At 51.6% G+C, this 20324-nt stretch overlaps 1 protein-coding gene across 1 annotated transcript in view; it reads right to left on the reverse strand.

Moving 5' to 3' along the window:
* The window catches only part of ADCY5 (adenylate cyclase 5), a 153400-nt gene that overhangs the window by 3830 nt on the left and 129246 nt on the right, over nt 1-20324 (reverse strand). Inside the window, exons 13-19 of the mRNA XM_081301048.1 lie at nt 14516-14632; nt 13924-14088; nt 11137-11312; nt 9512-9541; nt 8480-8612; nt 2592-2855; nt 1420-1624 (exon numbers count right to left, since the gene is read on the reverse strand). Of these exons, the coding sequence (XP_081157174.1) occupies nt 1420-1624; nt 2592-2855; nt 8480-8612; nt 9512-9541; nt 11137-11312; nt 13924-14088; nt 14516-14632 (1090 nt within the window). The remainder of the gene's footprint in view (nt 1-1419; nt 1625-2591; nt 2856-8479; nt 8613-9511; nt 9542-11136; nt 11313-13923; nt 14089-14515; nt 14633-20324) is intronic.

Here is a 20324-nt window from a genome sequence, read left to right on the forward strand (position 1 = left end):
GGAGATCATTTTGTGGATGGAGCGGGGCAGGGCTGGGTAGGTATGTGAGATGCACCTGGGTTTTCACTGTACTGTTCTTTCAATTCTGAAAGTTGAAAGTTGTCAAAAGGTTGAGGTAATAAAAACAAAATTAAACATTTTTAAAAATCCTGTTTTTGGTTCAAAGATTTTCTGAACAAGTAGAATATGGTCCTATTTTGAAGCTGACCCAGGGCTTCTCTTCTCTGATCCCCTGACTATCCTCAGCAGAGTCCCTGCTTCTGCCTCTACACACCATCCAGGTGTCTGTGAAGCTCTCTCAGCCATCAGCCAAGGACAAGAGCAGTAAGACACAGTGCTGATCATTACACACCCTTACCACGACCCCCAGTTGAGTGGAGTGCAAAAGGTTTGACACCTTGACCTAGAAAAGATTGCCTCACTGCCTGAAACTCAACAATAACCTACTGAGGGGGCTGGGGTTGTGGCTCAGTGGTAGAGCACTCGCCTAGCACGTGTGAGGTCCTAGGTTCAATCCTCAGCACCACATAAAAATAAATAAATAAAATATTGTGTCCAATAACCTACTGACCCAGTTTTTTAAAAAAAATTTTTAAGACTTCTGTTTTTTAAAATGTTGAAATAGAATTGGTTCATTGTCAATATTACATGATTTTTTTTCATATTTTTCTGTCGTTTGTTTTTTGGTGCTGGGGAATTGAACCCAGAGGAACTTTGCCACTGAGCCATATCCCCAACTCTTTTTATTTTTTATTTTGAGACAGGGCCTAAGTTGCTGAGGCTGGACTCAAACTTTCAATCCTCCTACCTCAGCCTCCCGAGTCACTGGGATTACAGGCATGCACCACTGCCTATAAACTTCACTTTACTCATTTTATTTTGCTAACAATTTTGCAGAAAATATGTTCAGTTTTTTCATAAATTTGCAAATGTAATAACTTATCTCTTATGTTCATACATTTTTATTTAAAATGTATCAAGTATTTGATTTTACTAGTTTTCATTTTTACTCAATGAATTTGGAATACTTTTTAATAAAACTACTGTTGATTACATCAGTTTTTCTGGAAATAAATGGCCCTGCCATCTGCCCAAAGCTACTACCAGGCCCTGGAGCCCCCAGAACAGCGCATTCCCCAAAAGCCTTTGGGCAGGCACAACCTGGGTCCTATCATGCCTTCCCAATGCTTGGGTAAAGTGGGAACTCAGAAGGTAGGTGTCCTGCCTCATCACACGCAGGCCAACATGTGAGCACTGCCAGGCTGAGTGGTCAGCTCCCCACCCCAGGCCACCCCCGGCCACCCCCATTGGCAGAGAGACACACTAGCATGCAGCCTCTGCTGCCTGTCACCTTCTACCACTGGATTGTAATAAACGTGGGATTTGAGGAGAGGGTCCCTGCAAGCCCTCCTTGCTCACCAATCTTCATCTGGAAGTTGTTGAAGGAGTGCTCATTGATGTACTTCATTTGGTCCATCAGCTTCATGGCGAAGTCGGCCAGGGCTTTGATGTGCGTCTTGCCCACCTTGTCGTAGGTGGAGTCGTTGAGGCCGGAGGCGGCCATGTAGGTGCTGCCGATGGTCTTGATCTTTTCTAGCTGCCTGAAACGGTCCTCGCTGATAATCTGCACAGAAGGAAACCAACCTTGGGTCAAGTCCAGGGCACTGAGCTCTATAGGGAGGGGCAGAGGAGGACCATGGGAGTATAGCAGCTTGGCCCCTTGGGGTCCCCTCTTTGGTAAGGGAAAAGGCTCAATGTGGGGCCTCCCCGTCCTCCAGAACAGGCCTCCTCTGTTCTCAACTGCTGTCCAGGGAGTGTGACCTACTCACCCAACCCCACACCAAGAGGTCCTGAGGACAAGGGCACGGGTTGCCACTGGGTCTCATGTCCCCAATGGGCTGGATGGCTGGAGCCCCTTCAGAGGTCCTCACCCCCTCACTTAGGGAACCCTCCTCATCTCTGACTATCAAGACATCCTTTTCCCATGTCCTTCTGCTGGAAGCCTCCCCGGAGCCCTTCATCTACCCGCTGCCCCAGGACTCTTGTGGGCTTCTTCCAACGCTGCCAGGACCCAGCTCTTCCTGTGCCCTGTGTCCAGCCCGGGCATCCCTGCTGCACTGTGCCTCCCTGCTGCACTGTGCCTCCCAAACTCCCGACAGGATCGAGGCTGCCGCAGCTACCCACGGTGGATGCTCACCAAGCTCGAGAAATGAGAAATGAAGAAGCAATGTCTGGCTGCCACCTCCCCTGCCCTGGGCCTTGCATCTTTGCCCTGCCTTCTTCCTTCACCCAGTGGCTCCTCCTTCCTCTGATTCTCTCAAAGCTCTTGCTGTCCTGGGCAGTGGGACCCTGAAGGTTCCAGTTCATATAGCCTGGGCCGAAACCCCAGCCCTGGCTCTTATAGGCCTTGACCTTAGGCGAGACACACAAGGTCTGTGGGCCTCTGTTTTCTCATCTGAACCTGTGACAAGGTGCCTGAGACAGAACAGCCCTGTGACACCTTCAGGCTCTTGCCATCAGGGCTCCTGTCACACTGCTCACACCCACATGGAGGAGAGAGCCCTGGGGACTCAGAGGACTCCCAGAGGCACCTCGTCAAAGTCGGCAATGATCTCGTTGAGCAGCCGCAGGCACTCCACGCCCTCGTTGTTGGCCTCCAGCTCCACGTAGAACTCCGAGAAGTTGGCGATGGAGGCGAACATGACGGCCACGCACTCGCACGACTGGTAGTAGAGCTCATCATTACGGCGCTCCCGGGCCAGGAAGTGGGCAGCCACGTCCTTGGGCAGGATGTTGTGCAACAGCCGACGGTTGTAGGCCTGCAGCTCCTCCATCTCCTCCTTCTCCTCTGTGGCCTGGGGACAGAGGACTCTGTCAGGGGGTGGGAGAGGGGCTACAGCTCTACTTAGAATGAGACAGGAATCGCACCAACACCAACACCAGGCGCCGGCTGTTTCTGTGGTCTCTCTGCTTCCAAGTGTTCTCTAAAGAGCATTATGTCGGCCACCAGAAGAAACTACTTCTTGGAAAGTAATGCACATTAGGGAGTTGGTCCCAGAGGAGGGAAGCGCAGAGTAGATGCAGGTCCCAGAGGAGGAGCTGAAAGTCTCCTGTCTGCCCAAGCCTGGCACTAGACTCCAGGGGAAAGGGAGAGTCCAAAATCCACACCCCAAATAGGCTGCTGACTCCCTGAGGCCTCTTTACCCTTCATTTTCCCTCTTAAAATCAAAGAATGCACTCAGAAAAGCATCTTGCAAGGGCGACTTCAACTCACGGAACACAGGGGGAAATGGCCCAGAGTCTTGTCCATCTCATTCCTATGAGAACAGCCTCCAGTGCCAGATGCAGCCAGGAGGGACAGGTGCCACCAGGTGTCAGCCAGGGCAGGAAGGAGACATCCCCTTAACTTTGGTTTCCCCCCAGTTTTGGTCATGGATCTGTACAGTTGGAGTTTGTGGTCACTCACCCTCCAGGTAAAGGGACAGTGCAGAGTCCTTGGATCAAGAGGCCAGTAGCAGCCACAAGGAACTGAAGCAGAGAAGCAGTTATACACTGAGGTGTGGCCAGGACCCTCTGACCAGAGTGGTCACAGGATGTGGGATTACAGGGTGGAGTCACCTGGCTTCCTCACCCTTGATAGCAGACATACATCCCCCACTGGGAAGGTCATTAGCAGATGTCTTTTTACTCAGCAGCAACTAGATTTCCCACAGGCCAGGGCTGCGTTGCTCTGGTATTCCCTGTGCAGCGGCTGCCCGTGGGCTAGGAGCTGGCACACCATCCCACGTCTATAGACCTGGGTCCAGCGGGGAGAGCCCAAGGACAGAAGACCTGAGACCAAGGCTTGCTACCAAGGTATGAAGATGTCCTGGTTATACTGTCCACAGCCTGGTGGACTCCTGGAGACACTGGCAATGCAGCTTCAAAAATCAGGGTCATGCTTGAGGAAGCTCCTGGACCCTAAAGGGCCCCAGCCTCCACCCACTACCTTCAGATGCCAGGTGAGTGCAGCTGTTGAGTGCCATCTTCCTGTCCAGCATTCCGGCCAGGTGACTTATGCTCCTGTGAGGTGGGGCTCTCAGCCCAGGCTCTTCTTCAAGAACAAAGGCCACCTGTTCCCACTCTGCAGCAGGTTGCCTGAGAGGGTGGGAGTCCCTCTACCTCCCCTTGTGGGCTAATCATATAGGACCCCAGGCAGTTGTCCATCAGCTTCTGCGAATGCACAGGGCACTCACTGTCCTGCCTCAACCTGCTCAGACCCTGTCCCTGGGGCCCTGAGCACTCCAGTTCCTTCTATCCACCCACGGGCAGCAGAGACAGGACATGAGCCTCCCTTAGAGAGCATCTGCCCAAAGCATCAGCATAGAGTGGAGGCTGTAGAGCAGGGTTGCCCGGGGAAAGAGGCCAATCCCCCAGGTGGGCCAGGCACTCCTGCCTCGTCTGGGGAACTCCACAGCCTCTTGATAGTCCTAGGAGACCCATACTGGAGGAGCAGGTAAGGGTGGGGAACCAAGACAACCATTAGGCCACGAGGGGGCGCTGTGTGAGAGGGCATGTTCCTGGGTGGCCCCTCCTCTATCAGCACACACCACAGGTGGAACAGTAAAGGGGCTGCTGGGCGAGCCTGGGGAGCATATGGTGATAATTACCCCCCTTCCTAAGGCCTGCTGTCAAGTTTCTGTTTACTGCTCTATGTTGTCCTCCAAGTTGCAAAATGCCCAGGAAAAGAATGGGAGCTGGAGGGACCTGCCAGTTGGGGAGCTTCTGTGGACAGGGCTGACAGAGGCTTGCAACAGGCTGAGTCAGTGGCTTCCCTCCTGGCACAGGGTCCTCAGGGCCTGAGAAAGCAAAGTGACAGAGGGAGGGGCCCCAGTGTGCAAAGAGGCAAAAAGGCCAAGAAGAGAGGGGGAGGATCAGCAAGAGGCTGTGGGGTTGGGAGGCCAGGGCCACTGAGTGAATAGATCACTTTAGGAGAGTGATTTGGGTGGGTTTCTCTCTGGCATAGGGCAAGCTACAAAGAAGCCTGAGACACAGGACTAGAATGGAAGAGCTGATGTGAGTAATGGTTTTTATAAATCTATGTACACAGACAGATGCTGGTGTGGTATGTTTGCATGCAACCCTGCATTTCTGTGTATTTACATCAACTTCATGTGTTTCCCAGCTTTGGCCCTGGAGATGAACCTGTTATAGTTTGGATCTGGAATCCCCCCCAAAGGATCATGTGCTGAAGGCTTGGTCCCCAGCTGGTGGTGCTTCTGGAAGATGGTGGAAAGTTTGGGAGGCAGGGCCTACTGGAAGGAAGCCTTCACAGTGGTGTCTTGTCCCTGGGCCCTTCTCCTCTTTCTCTGCTTCCTAGTTGCCATGAGGTGAACTTGCTCTACCATGTGTTCCCAGCCATGAGGTTCTGCCTCGCCACAGGCCCAAAGCGATGGGGCCAAGAACCATGGACTAAAATCTCTGCAACCATGAGCCAAAATAAATCTTTCCTCCTTTAAGTTGATTTTCTGAGAGATTTTGTCACAGCAACAGAAAACTGACACAGATCCGGAATTAGTAAGCCCACCAAGCACTCAGTTCTTGGTTTCTAAATACCACTCTCCAGTAAGAGCAAGGGCTCTTTGAAGAAATCACTGATTCCTGGGCTGGAACAGGAAAAATGTTAGGTAAGCTTGAGACATCTCATTGTGCCAAAAGTCAGGAGATGCCCAAAGAGTGCTAGTGGCAGTTCAAATGACAAGGAAGTCAGCTTGACAAAATGCACAATAGCCAAACCTAGGGCGATATGAGCATTAGAATAATCCGAGTGGCAGATTATAACCCACAGGTGTCTGTGAGTCTGCACTGACATAAATAAATGAATGAATGGGCTAGTGAATGGGGGGGATCTCCCTAAGGACTGAGGAAGGAGGCCACAGCATCACTGGTGGCACCTCCACGGTGAGGCTGAGAGAGGCAGGAGTCATCAATGGATGCAAAGGCTGCTGGATGGAGCTTTGCTGAGGATCACAAGATTGTTGTAATATCCAGAGTATTTTTCCACAAAATGACAAGAAAACATGAAGGAGAGAAAGGGAACTTGGAAGAAAGAAGGAAGGAAGGAAGGAAGGAAGGAAGGAAGGAAGGAAGGAAGGAAGGAAGGAAAGGGGGATTGACAGTGGAGAAATGTGGCTGGCAGCAACTAGAGCTGTGGTCAGGGTCAGCACCATCAGTGGTGGGACAGGTCAGCATGGGGAGTCCCCTGTGTGATGCCCCAGATGCGCCCGGCACCACTGCCCTGGGTCTCCTTCAGGAAGGTGTGGGTCTGAAGGACACAGAGTACAGGATCTCTAAAATGGCAAGGACTGAGAAACAAGGAGAGAAGGAAGAGACAACTAAATGCAGAGTACTCCTGGAGAGGATTCTAGGCCAGAGTCGGGACAGCTGGCCCGAGGTGAACTGGGCCTGTTTCCACTGCTGACTCCCTGAAGGGGAGGCTGCGGGGTAAGGGATGGAGGAAGTAACCTCACTCTTGGAAGGAAGGATCCAACGGTGATGAACGCATCATGTCAGGAAGAAAAAGAAAAATGTATACATACATACAGGGGACGGATGGGGCAATAAAACAAAAACAGTGAAGAGACTATTGAATTTCTTTATATTGTTCTAAAACTTCTGCAGGTTTAATTATTTTTTTAACTTACCATAAAAAGATGGAGATGAGCTCGGGGCCTGAGGATGAAGGATGGGAGGAAAGGTATGGAAGGGAAAGTCAGAGGTTTCTGAGGCCAGGCTAACACAAGTGCCCCTGGGGCTTTGGAGCGGGGCCTCGGGGCATGGGGAAGGTGCAGGCCTCAGACCTAGGGGATGGAAGGGAGTGTTGTTCCAGTCCCCCTGCACAGCCCTTTCAGCTGCTCCAGTCTGGTGGGTCAGAACTGAGCTGAGTGCTGGCAGGCCCTGGGCAGGCAGCACCTGGCCTCCCAGTTGCCAGGCCTCCATGCACTGGCAGGGCTGAGACAGCAGCTATGGTTGGACACAAGGGAGAACCAGGTGTGGGTGCAACCTGGTTGATCCCCATACTCAGGAGTTGGACAGAGACAGTCCAGGGTGTGGCTAAAGGGACTGAAGACCCAGCAGGGCCAGGGGGCAGGCTCACTCTTCCCAAGGTCTCTATTAAAAACTGTGAGGCACAGGAGCAACTATCTTGGGTGGGGTTTCATGGGGGGGGGGTATACAGAGAAGAAGAGCATTGGCTTAGGCCCCACTGAGCCTGATCAGCCCTCAGGAGAGTGCTGGAGGCCCCGCAACCACCCACCCATGGACTTTCCCAAAGAGGAGGGGTGTGGGAGAAAGGAGAGGCCTGAGAAGGCAGACACACAGGGCTGTTCTTGGAGGTTGTTCTCAGCCCAGGGCTTCAGGAGGGACATTCCACATGGGACAATTGTGGCAATATTCATGGATGCCCCAGCATCAGGGTACCTCACCACATACCTTGGAGCTAAAAGCTACACTGCATGCAACATACCCAACAGAAGAGACAACCACATGCCCCATCAACACTTGACACCCAATCAAAAGCCTCCTGCCCCCAGCCAAAGACTTCAACCTCCATGACGGTGAGCAGTGTGGGTGGAGGAGTTCTAAGCAAGCCCTGGGTGAGCTGATGTGGTCTGGAGATGGGTCAGACCTTGTCAGGGGTTTGATTCAAAGGGCCCACAAAGAAGCTGGCATTGTTTTGTGAGAGCCCTTAAGCGCCCTCTCTTGGAGTCTCTGGGGTGGTTCATCAGGGAACCCAGGGCCTTAAGACTGTGGCTACCAAAAGCACCACCTCCACCTGGCCCGTTGGCATCCCATCCTGCAGGTGGACACTGTCCTCAGGGTGCAGGGTCACAGCCTGGAAAGTCAAGCACTGGTTGCATTTCTGCTTTCAATGCAACCAACACAGGTCAGAGCCATGGACCTGGCCACCCCACCACCCTGCCCCTGAGTCCAGCTGGGCTTCCTACTGATTCCTTTGGTTCTTCCTCCTCTGAAAGAGTCTTCATGCCCAGCTGTGGTCATATCAAGCCTGCACAGAAGCCTCTGGTGGCAGCCCCCACCAGCCCAGGATCCTGCCAGCTCCCACCCTCCTCACCTCCCGCCCCTCCTCCTCACATGCCTGGACACCTTGCTGCTCCCCCTACAAGCTGACTGCCCCACCCCCAGTGTCCCTGCTGCAGACATGCACAGGAACTGCTCGGGCAGTGTGTGCTGACTCCAAGCGCACCTCCTGGGCTCAGAGTCCCTGTACTATTGGGGTGGGTTCATCTGGATATGCTCCAGGGCTTTGCCTCTCAACCCTGGAAAGCAGGCAGCAGATCCTGAGATGTGGGGCAGTGGTCATTTGGGATGAGACCCGAGAGGACACCTTGTCAGTGTAGGATGAAGGTCCAGGCCAGCCCAGTGAGTGCCGTGAGGTCCAGCTGCCTCCCCACCCAGCTGTAGCCCCAGGGCCATTCACCTGCAGTTTCCAGAGGAAGTCAAGGCGGGCAGTGGACTCCACCTGCTGGGCGTGCAGGTACAGGGCCAGCACGAAGACTGAAATAATGATGGGCGTCACCACCTTCAGGGCCACCTTGGTCGCGTGCTCAGGGCTGCAGGAGTGAGGTAAACAGGCCTGAGGCCACCCTGGCACTCAGGCAGGCTCCGAAGACCCCCCAGGCCTTTTTCTTCCTCCCAAGACAGCTGCCACTCAAACTCTGCCTGAGTGAATCTCCTCTGGGAAGCCTTCCTGCAACTCAGGCAGCTATGGCCCCTCTCCTGGCACCTTATGCCCCCATCACTCAGGTGCCCCCTGGTCACCTCAGGAGATGAATTCAGCCCTTCCACAAGGCAGAGGACAAGGCAGGACAGTGTGCACAGGAACAAGGGAGCCAGGCAGCACCTGCTGACCCTGTCTCTGGGGTACCTTAGGCAGACTCTTAAAGTTTCCTCATCTGAAACGTGGGAAAAGAATATCCACACTGCAGGGCTGTGGGAGGACTGAAGATTCTGTATAGGAGGTGCTCAGTGCAGCACCCGACACACTGGGAATCGGCAAACTGGTGGCTATTGTTTCTAATTATATTTCTGTTAACATTGACAAAGATACCAAACAAAAGCTGCCATTCCAAACACTGCTCCTTGCACTGGTGCAGAGCCAGAGGCCTAATACGGCTCAGAGCCTCCCTCCAGCAGCTCGGAGCCTTGGCTCTGCATAGAGGGAAGCAGGCCCAGTTCCTGCTCCTGGGGGACAGCCTGAGGCTAGATGCTTTAAAATGAGGCCTGAGGCCCTGATAACCCTGGCTACTAAGGCTATTGGTCACCAGAATGTAGTAAAGAAGTGTCTATACCACCTGGGCTGCTTGCTCCCCACCAGGGCCTCCCTGCTCACTCCAGCCTCCTCCACCACCCACCTTGTTGCCAAGGCCCCTCCCACCTGGGTCTCAGTTGCCTTCTCTGCTGCTCTGTGCCAAGGGCACGGAGGGCCTGTCAAAGTGGGGCGTTAACTCACCACTGGGAGGTCCCGTTGTTGCTCAAGTCTCTGCGAAGGGAAGTAGGGGGAGACAGTTCAGATCTTTTTTTTGGTGTAAGGCAGCCTCCAGTCCCGTCCTCCTATGGCCCACCCTGCTGCCTTCCCCCACGCCATGCTCTTCTGCCCAGTGCCAATCTCTGTCCCCCAGTCCTGCTCTGCTGCTCCTTTGTCCCCTACTCCAGCACCCAGGGGCATTCCAGCTGGGAGGCTTATGCAAAGGCCAGCCCCAACCAGCATCTGGTCACTGTGATCACAAATCACCAGCTCTTACCCTGCCTGTCCTCCCCCACCCTGCCTATCCACCTGGACACACCTGTCCGCCTGTCTGCCCCAGCCCTGGGCTGACATCCGGAGGGAGCTGGGGGGTGGAATCCTATACCTGTACTTTCCCGTGTGGCAGCTGCTGGCCACTGTGTCTACTGAGCCTTGAAATGGGACTAGCACAAGTTAAACTGTACTGTGAGTGAAAATATAACCAGGTTGTGAATAGTGTGGAAAGAAAGGTAAAGTATTTCTCTAATACTTTTTAATTGATGATATATTAAAATGACCATATTTTGAGTTTATTGGCTAAATAAAGTGCTCTTAAATTGTATCTTTTGCTTTTTCTCATACAGCTACTAGAAAATTTTAAATTACATTTGTGGTTTGCTTTATTTGTCTATTGAATAGAGCTGCCCTAGAGCCAAATGAGGGTCTCCCAACAGAGCAATGATCTCCAGTCTCTGCTGTCAACCTCAGCAGTGGGAGAGGAAAGGCTGGGAGTGGAAGAGCAGGAAACAAAGCAGCCAAAAGAGCCAGCTCTAGTCCTGACCCCAGGGTAGAAAGGATCTGGCTCCCTCCCTCCCCGGGGCTTGCAGCCTGCCCGTTTCCTGAAGGCACAGCATCTTGCTGTCATCTGCCCATAGCCCCACACAACCACAGGGAAGTTCTTGCTTGAATCTGACTTAGATTCTTCACTACAATTTCTTTTTCTCAGGGGTCTTCTTTCACAAGAAGGGGCACTTCTGTGGGGTTCTTGGTCCTATCCTAATTGTACCTCCACTGCCTGGCTCAGTGCCTGCAGCCGGTAGGCCCTCAATACACATTTCTGAATGAACAAATGGGCGAGCAGATGGATGGATGTCTGGCTGGACCCCTTCCTCTTAGAGAAAGTGCAGTGTGCTGCGTTTCCTCAGGAGACACAGACTCGTCCCATTTTTTCACACTACTTGGTGTGTGTTCAGAGGTGGTTATGGGAAGAAAAGCATAGTACATACCAGGCACTTTGTAGATATTTTGCTACTATGAGTATCATTCCCATTTTACTGGGGGAAAAAATGTATTTCAGGAAAATAACCCAATGTGTATCTGCTGCTGAGGTCCAAACTCAGTTCCACCCAAAGCCAGAGGCCTTTCCCTTCATGGAGTTGTCTCCCTTGGAAAGCTGACAACTGTCACTGGATGACCAGGAGGACTGTGGGCCAGACCGCCTGACACAGCAGTGCTCAGGAGCTAGATACTCTCCTCGCAGTGTCCCTGCGGTGCCAGACCCCAGCCTTCTGCACTTCCTGCCTCCCTGAGGGGGCCCGAACACGGTGGGTGGTGAATGAAGTGCCACATACATGGCATTGGCGGTGACCAGCAGGTCGGCATTGTCAAAGAGTGTGACACCGGGCACCTCGACGATGAGCACATAGATGAGCTCGATGGACAGCATGAGCGCCAGCTTGCCGATGCAGCTGATCTGCAGGAACACGGAGCAGGCCAGCAGGCTGAGCAGCACGCTGTAGGTGAAGTACTGCGAGAGAGGGCGGGCATCATCAGCTCGCGGCCCCGCCCCGCCCCGCCCCGCCTGAGCAACGTTGGGGAAGGCTTCTGCCCACCTGTCCAGGGCCCAGTAAAGTGTTAGCGCCCGGCTCCAGGCTCAGGCTCGCCTGGGCTCATCCCTGATCCACCATGGACTGGCTGTGCACCTTGGACCATGTAATCAACCCCTCTAAGCCTCAGTTTCCCCAACTAGGGCTCCCTGTGTCTGGTGAGAGGAAGCCTGTTGGGGCTATGTCTGGGACCTTGGATAACTGTGAGGAGCACAGGTTCCCTGCAGCTCTGAAATCCACAGGAAAAAGGGAAGTGTCTCACAACCTGGAGGGCAACACCTGAACTGCCTGATTTGCCGGCCAAACCCAACCTAACTGATGCGCTGCCAATCACCATCAGCATCCAGCTTCCTGTGACTGTTGGCACACTTGGCCGCTGAAGTATGGCTGTGTTTCACCATCAGGGTTTACCCCAGGCTCCTGGTCACATGAGGCAGCCTTTTTAAATCTGAAAATTTTTGTGGTCTAAAATATATTGGCCCTAATGACTTGGGATGAGGCATGGCTCCCTGTACTATTTATCCTGCTAAAGTCCCTCCTTGTCTTTAAGCTGATTTCCTTCTTAAACCACCGAGGGGCAAACCAGCTGATCTCAGCAGCCCCCTCCTCCTGTGGTCCCGGGATGTTACTCCTAGCCATGTCAGCATCTACTATCCTGTTCTTTCTTTTAAATTTAGCACTATTATTTCTGAGTCAGGCTTTCAGACTCTTCCTATTTCCACACTGCCTCTGCCTTGGGCTGGGGGCCAAATGGGGGTGGCTGGCAGTGGGGGTAGCCCAGGCTGGGCCCTCTGCCTCCCCAGGCTTTCAGGAGCTAAATGAGGCACTGCTGAGGGTCCCTTGGTGATAAGCTGGGACAGGGTAGCCTCAAGGCACCGCCAAGAACTGGGCAGAGGAGACAGTAGGAGAACAAGTCCCGATAATCAGGCCCAGCATTCCATCTTGGGGGGAGGAAAAAGAGGCCCTCTCTAGCCAGCCTGGACTCCCATTCAGAAGCCGGGTCCTGGACACCAGGAGGCCAAGGCTTAATGCAGCCCCCCACCACCAACCCGAAGGGCCTGTGAGGAGTGGCTGACTGACCCAGGAACACTGGTGAGGTGTGGGCCACAGGCCTGAAACAGAGCAGGCTAGAGACAGCTGGGACCGACCATCTCCAACGAGGAGGAGCTGGGACACCAATGCGTCCCCCACCCCATTCCCAGCTTCTATGACCACCTAGTGGCAAACAGGCCAATTCAGCCTCTGCTCCTCAGGAAGCACAAAGGCTGCTTCCCTGGGCTCCCAGCCAGACGTGAGAGGGAACAGAGCCCAGGAGGGGAGGCCTGGCTGACTGCCCAGCATGGCCGCAGAGGGGAGGGAGAGCTGGTCTCGGGTCCAGGACAGGAAGAAGAGCCTGTCTGGGTGGCCATCAGCTGAGCCCTGCTTCTCACTGGGCTTTCCTTGACTCAACAGTCCAACAAGGAGATGGCCCAGCTCCTTTTCAGGGCTGGGGAAGGAGGCCAGCACTGTGACAGCCCCTGTGCCCCTCTGCTGCAGTTCTGGGCCCTTTGGGAATTGGATGAAAGCAGGAAAGCAAGATCTCTGTCACTGCCTTACAGGTTTCCCGTGGGTGCCCTGCAGGGAGCTGGGAGGTGGCCACGGCCACTGCATAGAACAAACGCTTCCAGACAGGCAGGAAGCCTGGCCCTGCTGCTTGGGGCAAAGTGCTTGCAGAGAAGCGCAGCAACGTGGCCAGAGCCCCAAGTGCGTCCCGGTGCGGTGCTCAGCACATGCCATCCTCTCAGTAAGATTCCTGGTGTTAACTTTCTAAATCCAGATGCCTGTAAGTACAAAATTTCTCTTGGGAGTGGTGAAAGTGTTCTCAAGGAGGATGGCTACACCCATATTTGTGAATACACTGAAAACCGCTGTTGCACGCTCTGAACAAGTGGTTTATGGTAGTGGCTTGGGATTGGGTTCTCTTTGCTCCTCTCAAAGTTCACTTACTCTCCAGCTAGGGGATCAGGTAGATTCTCTTGAGGAAGGGTCAGGTCTGCCCCACAGGCAGAGGCTCCAGAAAATTTTATTCTCAGGAGCATGAACTCTAGCATCAGACAACTTGTATGAGAGCTTTGACTCTACTGCCTACTCACTGTGTAGTCTTGGGCAAGTAACTTAACCCCCCTGTGCATTGGGTTCTTCATATCTACAAAAGAGCTAATATAGTACCTAAGTCATAGGGCTGTGAGGATTTACTGAGTAGACATATGTAAAGCACCTAACACAGCACCTGGCCCATGGTAAGTATGTTATGAACAAAAGCTCCGTTAGTTTGGCTGCGGCTGTAGTGAGGAGGCTGCACTTGTTCACCAGTGTTGGGCACATGGTGTTGACGACACTGAGGGAAGGCAGTCTCCAGAATGGCAGTGAGCTGGAGGGCCCTGACCTTTCCTCAGACTGTCCAGGGCTTCCCCAGGAGCAGAGTGGGGTAGGGCAGGAGCAGCTGCATCTGCTCTCCACCCAGCTATGTAGGCCCAGTACCCAGCCCAGTACCTCGGGAAAGTTGCAGTTGGGCCAGTGGCTGCCGCAGAAGCCGTGCTCATCGCCCAGGCTGTAGTTGAAGGCTGACTCCAGCACATGGCACGCGTTGACCTGGCTCACACTGATGTTGTGCTCCTCCGCCAGGCAGCCCACCAGGTCCTTGGAGTTACACATGAACTGGGCGGGGCACAGGGCAGTGAGGAGCGGTCAGCCCCCAGGGCCAAGGGCACCCTCCACCCTCTGTCTCAGTCACAGCCTCCCTCGGACTGGGGACATAGCGGGAGCCATCCTCTCAGAGGCCGCGGGTGAACCTGACAGGTCTGTCCAACTCCTTGGGTAGGAGGGGTGGCCAGTATGCCTTCCTGAGGTGGTGCCCTAAGTCTGCCTTGGGGACGTTCTCTGTGCTCTACCACCTTGAGAGCAAGGAACTAAAAGCCCACATGGGGGCTAATTTAAGAGCCAAATCTGATCCCAGACCTGGAGTGAGACACGAATAGGGGTTTCCGGGTGAAAGCTCTCCCAGGCCATGCTGTTGGGCACAGGGCTGCACTGGGTTTGACCCCACGGGGCTGGGGAGGCACTGGGAGGATGTGAAGCCACCCACCAGGTTGACAAAAGCCGAGAGGAACACCAGGATGATGGTGAACACACCAACCAGGGTGCTGTTCATCTTGGACCGCACGATCTTCCTGGAGAGGATCTGCAGCGGGGCGGGGAAGAGCTGGGCGGGGGAGAGACAGAAGAGCGTTCAGCGAGGACCCTGACCATGGCCGGCCGTGCAGGAGACCCCGGACCCGCTCGTGTTTCCAGTGTAGCTCCCCCAGCCTTTCTGAACCCCTCCCGGCCTGCAAGGCTCCAGCCTCACGCCACTGCCCCCTGCTTCCAGGCCAACAGCAGCACAGACTCTGAGCTGGCCAGGAGTGAGTGTGCCTGAGAAGCCCACGGGTGAGAGGCTGGATGAAAGAAGTGACACCATCTTGACCCAACAAGGAGGGTCGGCAAAGGCCATTTACCCAGAGAGCGAGTTCTGGACCTCGGGGAGTTACAGTCAGGGGCGATGACTTCCCTAGGGAGGCTTGGGAAGGCTTCTTGGAAGAAGCAGGGACCTGGTGTCTGGAGGAAGAGGCTGGGCCTGTGAGAAGCGGCAAAGCAGCCCAGGAACAAGAGGGCGGGGCCTGGACCCTGAAGTTTTTCTTCAGCAAGAAACTTCACAGACCCACCTTCCCCTCACCCACCCCTTCCTACATGTTCTTCAACTACACAAACCCTAGTCCACTCACAGACCCACTGCAGCTACGGTGATTAAATCATCAGCCTCCAAAGTCTCATTTCTGCCACCAAATACGACACTCTTGGTCTCGCAGACCACGCCCTCCTGCCGCGCAACCTATGCTAAGAGGCTGACAGAGAACAGAGCTGTGGACTCTGGCTCCTCCACCGCTGCCTGCCCCGCTTCTTCTTGGTGAGTCCTGTCTGCTGCCAATGTTCCAGGTGTCCTAAGAAACCTCCAAGGACAGAGAGTGGTGGGAAAAGCACACGGCCTGGAGGTGGGAAGCCTGGGTTCCAGACGTGGCTTTTCCTGTGTGGCCCTGAGCAAGGCACATCTCTTCTCTGAAGACTCCCATTTGTAGGCACACCCTGAATTTTGTGATAAGTGAAGCAGGCAAACGTCTTGACCCTGATCACCCCTGCACATACTTGCTCAGTGTGCCAGACCACCTGGCCCATCCCTCTCCTGACACTGAGAGTTCCTATAGTTGGTCAAACTGATGACTAAGTAGGTCAAGGATCCATAGCATGACCACCATGTCGCTGCTCACTCCCAACAGTGAGGTGGTAAGGGGCACTGACTGTGTGTGCTACAGTGTTTGCTGCTAGCTCAGAAACTGCTGGGACATGGATGGGATGTTCCTCCACCACAAGCCAACCCATCTACATGTACAGCATCCACATGGATCCTTCACATCGTCACCTGGGACCTCAGGGTAAAGGGAGCTAATACAAATGTGCTGATGCCCACACTGTTGTCTGGGCCAGGAGTAATAGTCTTTTATCTCTGACTTAGGAGTCTCATGTCTTCTGCAAGCATCCATGAAACACTAACAAGCTAACTTATCAGCTTATGTGTAGGGGAAAATCAGACCTCAGACCCTTCAGAGTTCCTGATAGGGAAGGGTCCTGCTCACCCCTGGTCTTGGGATTCTCTTCTTCCAGCAAGGTCACTTCCAAGTCAGCGGAGGGAAAGAGGGGACCACAGGAAGGGCAGATCACAGGAAGGGCTGTAGCAGAGGTCTAGCAGACTGGTGGCTATTGGCTGAGATGAAGACCTTGGCCTCCAACTCCCTTGCAATGCAGCTGTCCAGTATTTTCAGAGACCATTGAGCCTGTGACATTGTTCTGGAAAAACACTTCCTCTGGGATGATTCAGGACAAATTCTGACTGAACCCTCTCATGGGGCAGAAGGAAAAATAGGTGTAATGTGCAGAGCATAAGTTTGGATTGAAGTCCTGCCTAATACACATAGAGATAAATCACACACAGTGAGAGTCCAGAAATCAACCCTTATATTTATGGCCAATTGATTTTGATGAAAGTGCCAAGACAATTCACTGAGGAACAGTCTTTTGACCAAAGTTGCTGGGTCAAATGGATATTCATATGCAAAATAATGAAGTTGGGTCCCTACCTCACATCATATACAAAAATTAACTTAAAATGGACCAGATGCCTAAATATAAGTACTAACACTATAAAATTCTCAGAAGAAAGTATGCAGGTAGACACTAACTTTGGATAAGGCAATGCTTTCTTAGAGATGGCATCAGAAACACAGGGAAAAAAAAAGAAAATAAACTGAACTTCACCAAAATTTAAAAATTGTGAAACAAAATAACAGCAAGAAAGTGAAAAACAAACATTGCTAAGGATGTGGAGAAACTGGAACCTTTGGGCATTGCTGGTGGGGATGTAAAATAAAGCAGCTGCTGTGGAAGGTGGTATGATGGTTTCTTAAAATATTAAAGATAGAATTATAATAAGACCCCACATAGCCCAAATAACTGAAGGCATAGACATGCAGAAATATTTGTACACCTATGTTTATAGAAGCATAATTCATAATAGCCTGAAAATGGAAAATACTCATATGTCCATTAATTGATAGAGATCCCAAAGGTGATATAGCCACACAACAGAATATTATTGAGCCATAAAAAGAAATGAAGTGCCATTACATAGTAGAATATGGACAAACCTTGAAATTATTATGCTAAGTGAAAGAAGCCTGTCTCAAAAGGTCATGTTTTATATGATTCCACTTATATGAGATGTGAAGAACAGGCAAATTCGTAGACACAGAAAGTAGATTAGTTGTTGTCATGGGCTGTGGTGAGCAGGGAACAAGGAAAGACTACTGATGAGTATGGGTTTTCTTTGGGATGATCACACTTCTGGAATTAGTGGCAACAGTTGTACAACTTTGTGAATATACCAAAAACTAGTGAATTACAAGCTTACCAACTTTACAAAGGTGAATTTTATGATATGTGAATTTATATCTCAAGAAAGCTTTTATTAAAAAAAAAATCCTGCTCATATTGATACACCCACTCTGGGAGGCACTATCAAGATTCCTCAAAAGATTGGGAATGAACCCACCACATGACCCAGCTATCCCACTCCAAAAGAACTAAAATCAGCTTGCTGTAAGGATAAAGCCATCTCAATGCTTATAGCAGCACAAGTCACAATAGCCAAATTATGGAACCAGTCTAGGTGCCCCTCAATAGAGGACTGGATAAAGAAAATGTAGTCCATATACACACAAAGGAGTTCTACTCAGCCATAAAGAAGAATGAAATTATGACATTTGTCAGTAAATGGACAGTACTGTAGAACATCATATTGAGTGAAATAAGCTAAAACTCATAAAGTCAAGGGTTGAATGTTCTCTCTCATATGTGGAATCTAGAGAGAAATAAGGAATTAAAAAACGGGAGAATCTCATTAAAATAGAAAGGAGAAAAATGGAATAGAGAAAGGAACTTCAAGGGGGAAGGGGGATGGGAAATAAGAGGAAGAGCCTCTACCTAGCTGTGTGGTCCTGAGGACATTATGAATTGCTCTGAGCCTCAGTTTCCTTATCAGTAAGAGGCAATATTTATCTCCTAGAGTGGTTATAAAGAGTCAGTGAAGTGGTACATTTGAAAATATTCTGTAAGAAAAGTAAGTAATGTTTGCTTTGTGTGTGTGTGTGTGTGTGTGTGTAGATGGTGCTGGGGATGAGCCCAGGGCCTCTATCACTGAGCCACATCCCCAGACCAGTATTTGAATTTTCAAAACCTATGTTGCCTAACAGAAAGTTCTTGTTTTCCATTAAGGGAATTCCAGGAGATGGAGAAAGTGTTTTGGCACTAGGTGAACATCTTACTCTGAAATGGAATGACAGATTGTTTCCAATCTTTGGTTGCTTAAAATGTTGCCATTTCATTTCCCACCCCACCCCCATCCCATGTTGCTTAAACTGTTTCAGTTCTGGTCACCAGAAAGGCTTCCTTCATGATTCACATCACAAGTGTAATGGATGACTTAAGTGAAGGTTGTTAGTAAATGCCAGAACTTTCTTGATAAAAAGTGGTTGGGGAAGAGGACAGGTACACCTGATTCCAGGTAGAAGTGGGACCAAGGGCCCCATAAAGGCATCCAGAAGCCAGGACTACAGGCTGTTTTTTAAAAAGCAGCTAAGATGGACCCCGTGGCCCATGCGTGTAATCTCAGTGACTCAGAGGGCTGAGGAGGAGGGTTCCAAGTTCAAAGTTGGCCTAGACAAGATCCTGTCTCCAAGTAAAAAATAAAAAGGATGGGGAATGTGGTTCAGAGGTAGAGCACCCCTGGTTCAGTCCTTACTGAGGATTCAGGGAGCAGCTCATGAATGGCTGAGTCTTCATGCCTTAGCTTGCTGCAAACCAACTTCCCTTGGTGCCCTGCAAAAAGACCTGCCCTAGATCATAGGAACCCAAGGACTGAAGCCTAGAGAAGATGAGGCATCCTGTCCCAGCACTGGTTCACAAACTCTCATCTGTAATTGGAAGGTTCATCTGTATGTGAATCCCAAATCCAAATTTGCTAACCCCAATGTGCATCTTAAGATCCTTTGGTGGACAAAGCCTCTTCATAGGGATCACCATGGCTGCAATCAGATCTTGGGCTGCATCGTTACAGTCGATGATTATATCTGTACAAACCACACAATGCCTGCTCATAACTGGAGCTCAGAAAAAAGAAACACATTTTTAAAAGTAAGTTTAGAATCAGTACAAATTATTCAACAGGAACAATGGGAATGGGGACATAATTAATAAACCATGACTGGGGTGAGGGACCATTTAGACACTGGCTTCTCTGAGCGTCTCTAGGAAAACTGACCTTGCTGGGCCCTATGATATGGGGCTAGTGAATTACAGAGATGAAAGAAGGTGACAAAATTGGGTAGCAAGAGGTTTAAGAAAACAGCTTCTTTGACAAGGAGCTAACAAAAGGGCAGTAGTTCTTACTTTGGGAAAAAATCTAAAAAGATATGAAAATCTCAGAGGCCAGACAAGGCAGGTGGAGGGCTTCACACCATTGGTCTCATCACTTGGCCTTTCAGGAGTCGAATGGACATACTGACCAAGGCAGTGTCCTGGAGGAGAAGGCTCATGGGCTCTGAAGTCAAGAACTCCCTGGGTTTATGAGGCTGGAGATGTGGCATTACCTAGCATGAATGAGGCCCTGGGCTCCAATACTAGCATCACACACACACACACACACACACACACACACACACACACACATCATGGCTGAGTAGCTGACTGCCCCTTCTGGGTTCCATGTCCTGCTGGAAAGACAAGCCTACCTTCTGTATAAGGATGTGTGATGAGCCACAGTGAAAGCATGAGTCCCAGACCACAGTGTGGGGAGAGGAACAACCAGGTATAGGCCTGGGCTGCTTCACAGGTGATGAGGCAGAAACTAAACAAAGACCAGTGGTGCTGTTGGAGCTGGGCAAACAGGGAAGGGGCTGCGCTCGGGAGACATGAGTGAGCCCACTGTCTCTGGAGGTGAGCAAGCACAGGCTGACCCATGCCCTGCAAGGTTAAGGGATTGCACCTTCGGGTGAGTGGCCTGGTTCCATTACTGCTCAGGCTCCTTCCGATCTGAGATTCTCTGAGTCTGTGGACACAGGTGATGGTGAGGAAGGACTTAACCCAGAGAGGTGGTTTCCTCCCAGAGAGGTGGTTCTGGGGCTGTGGTCAGCACAGACATGGAGGGAGGGGAAGAGGGCCTTCATGCAGACATACAACTTGCTCTCCACAACCGCATTGATGAAAAGATGGACTCCAGGTTCTGATCCTTTAGCCAAGCCACCCTAAAG

This window comes from Spermophilus citellus (assembly GCF_964194105.1).
Source record: "Spermophilus citellus genome assembly, chromosome: 7".
NCBI classification, from domain to species: Eukaryota; Metazoa; Chordata; class Mammalia; order Rodentia; family Sciuridae; genus Spermophilus; species Spermophilus citellus.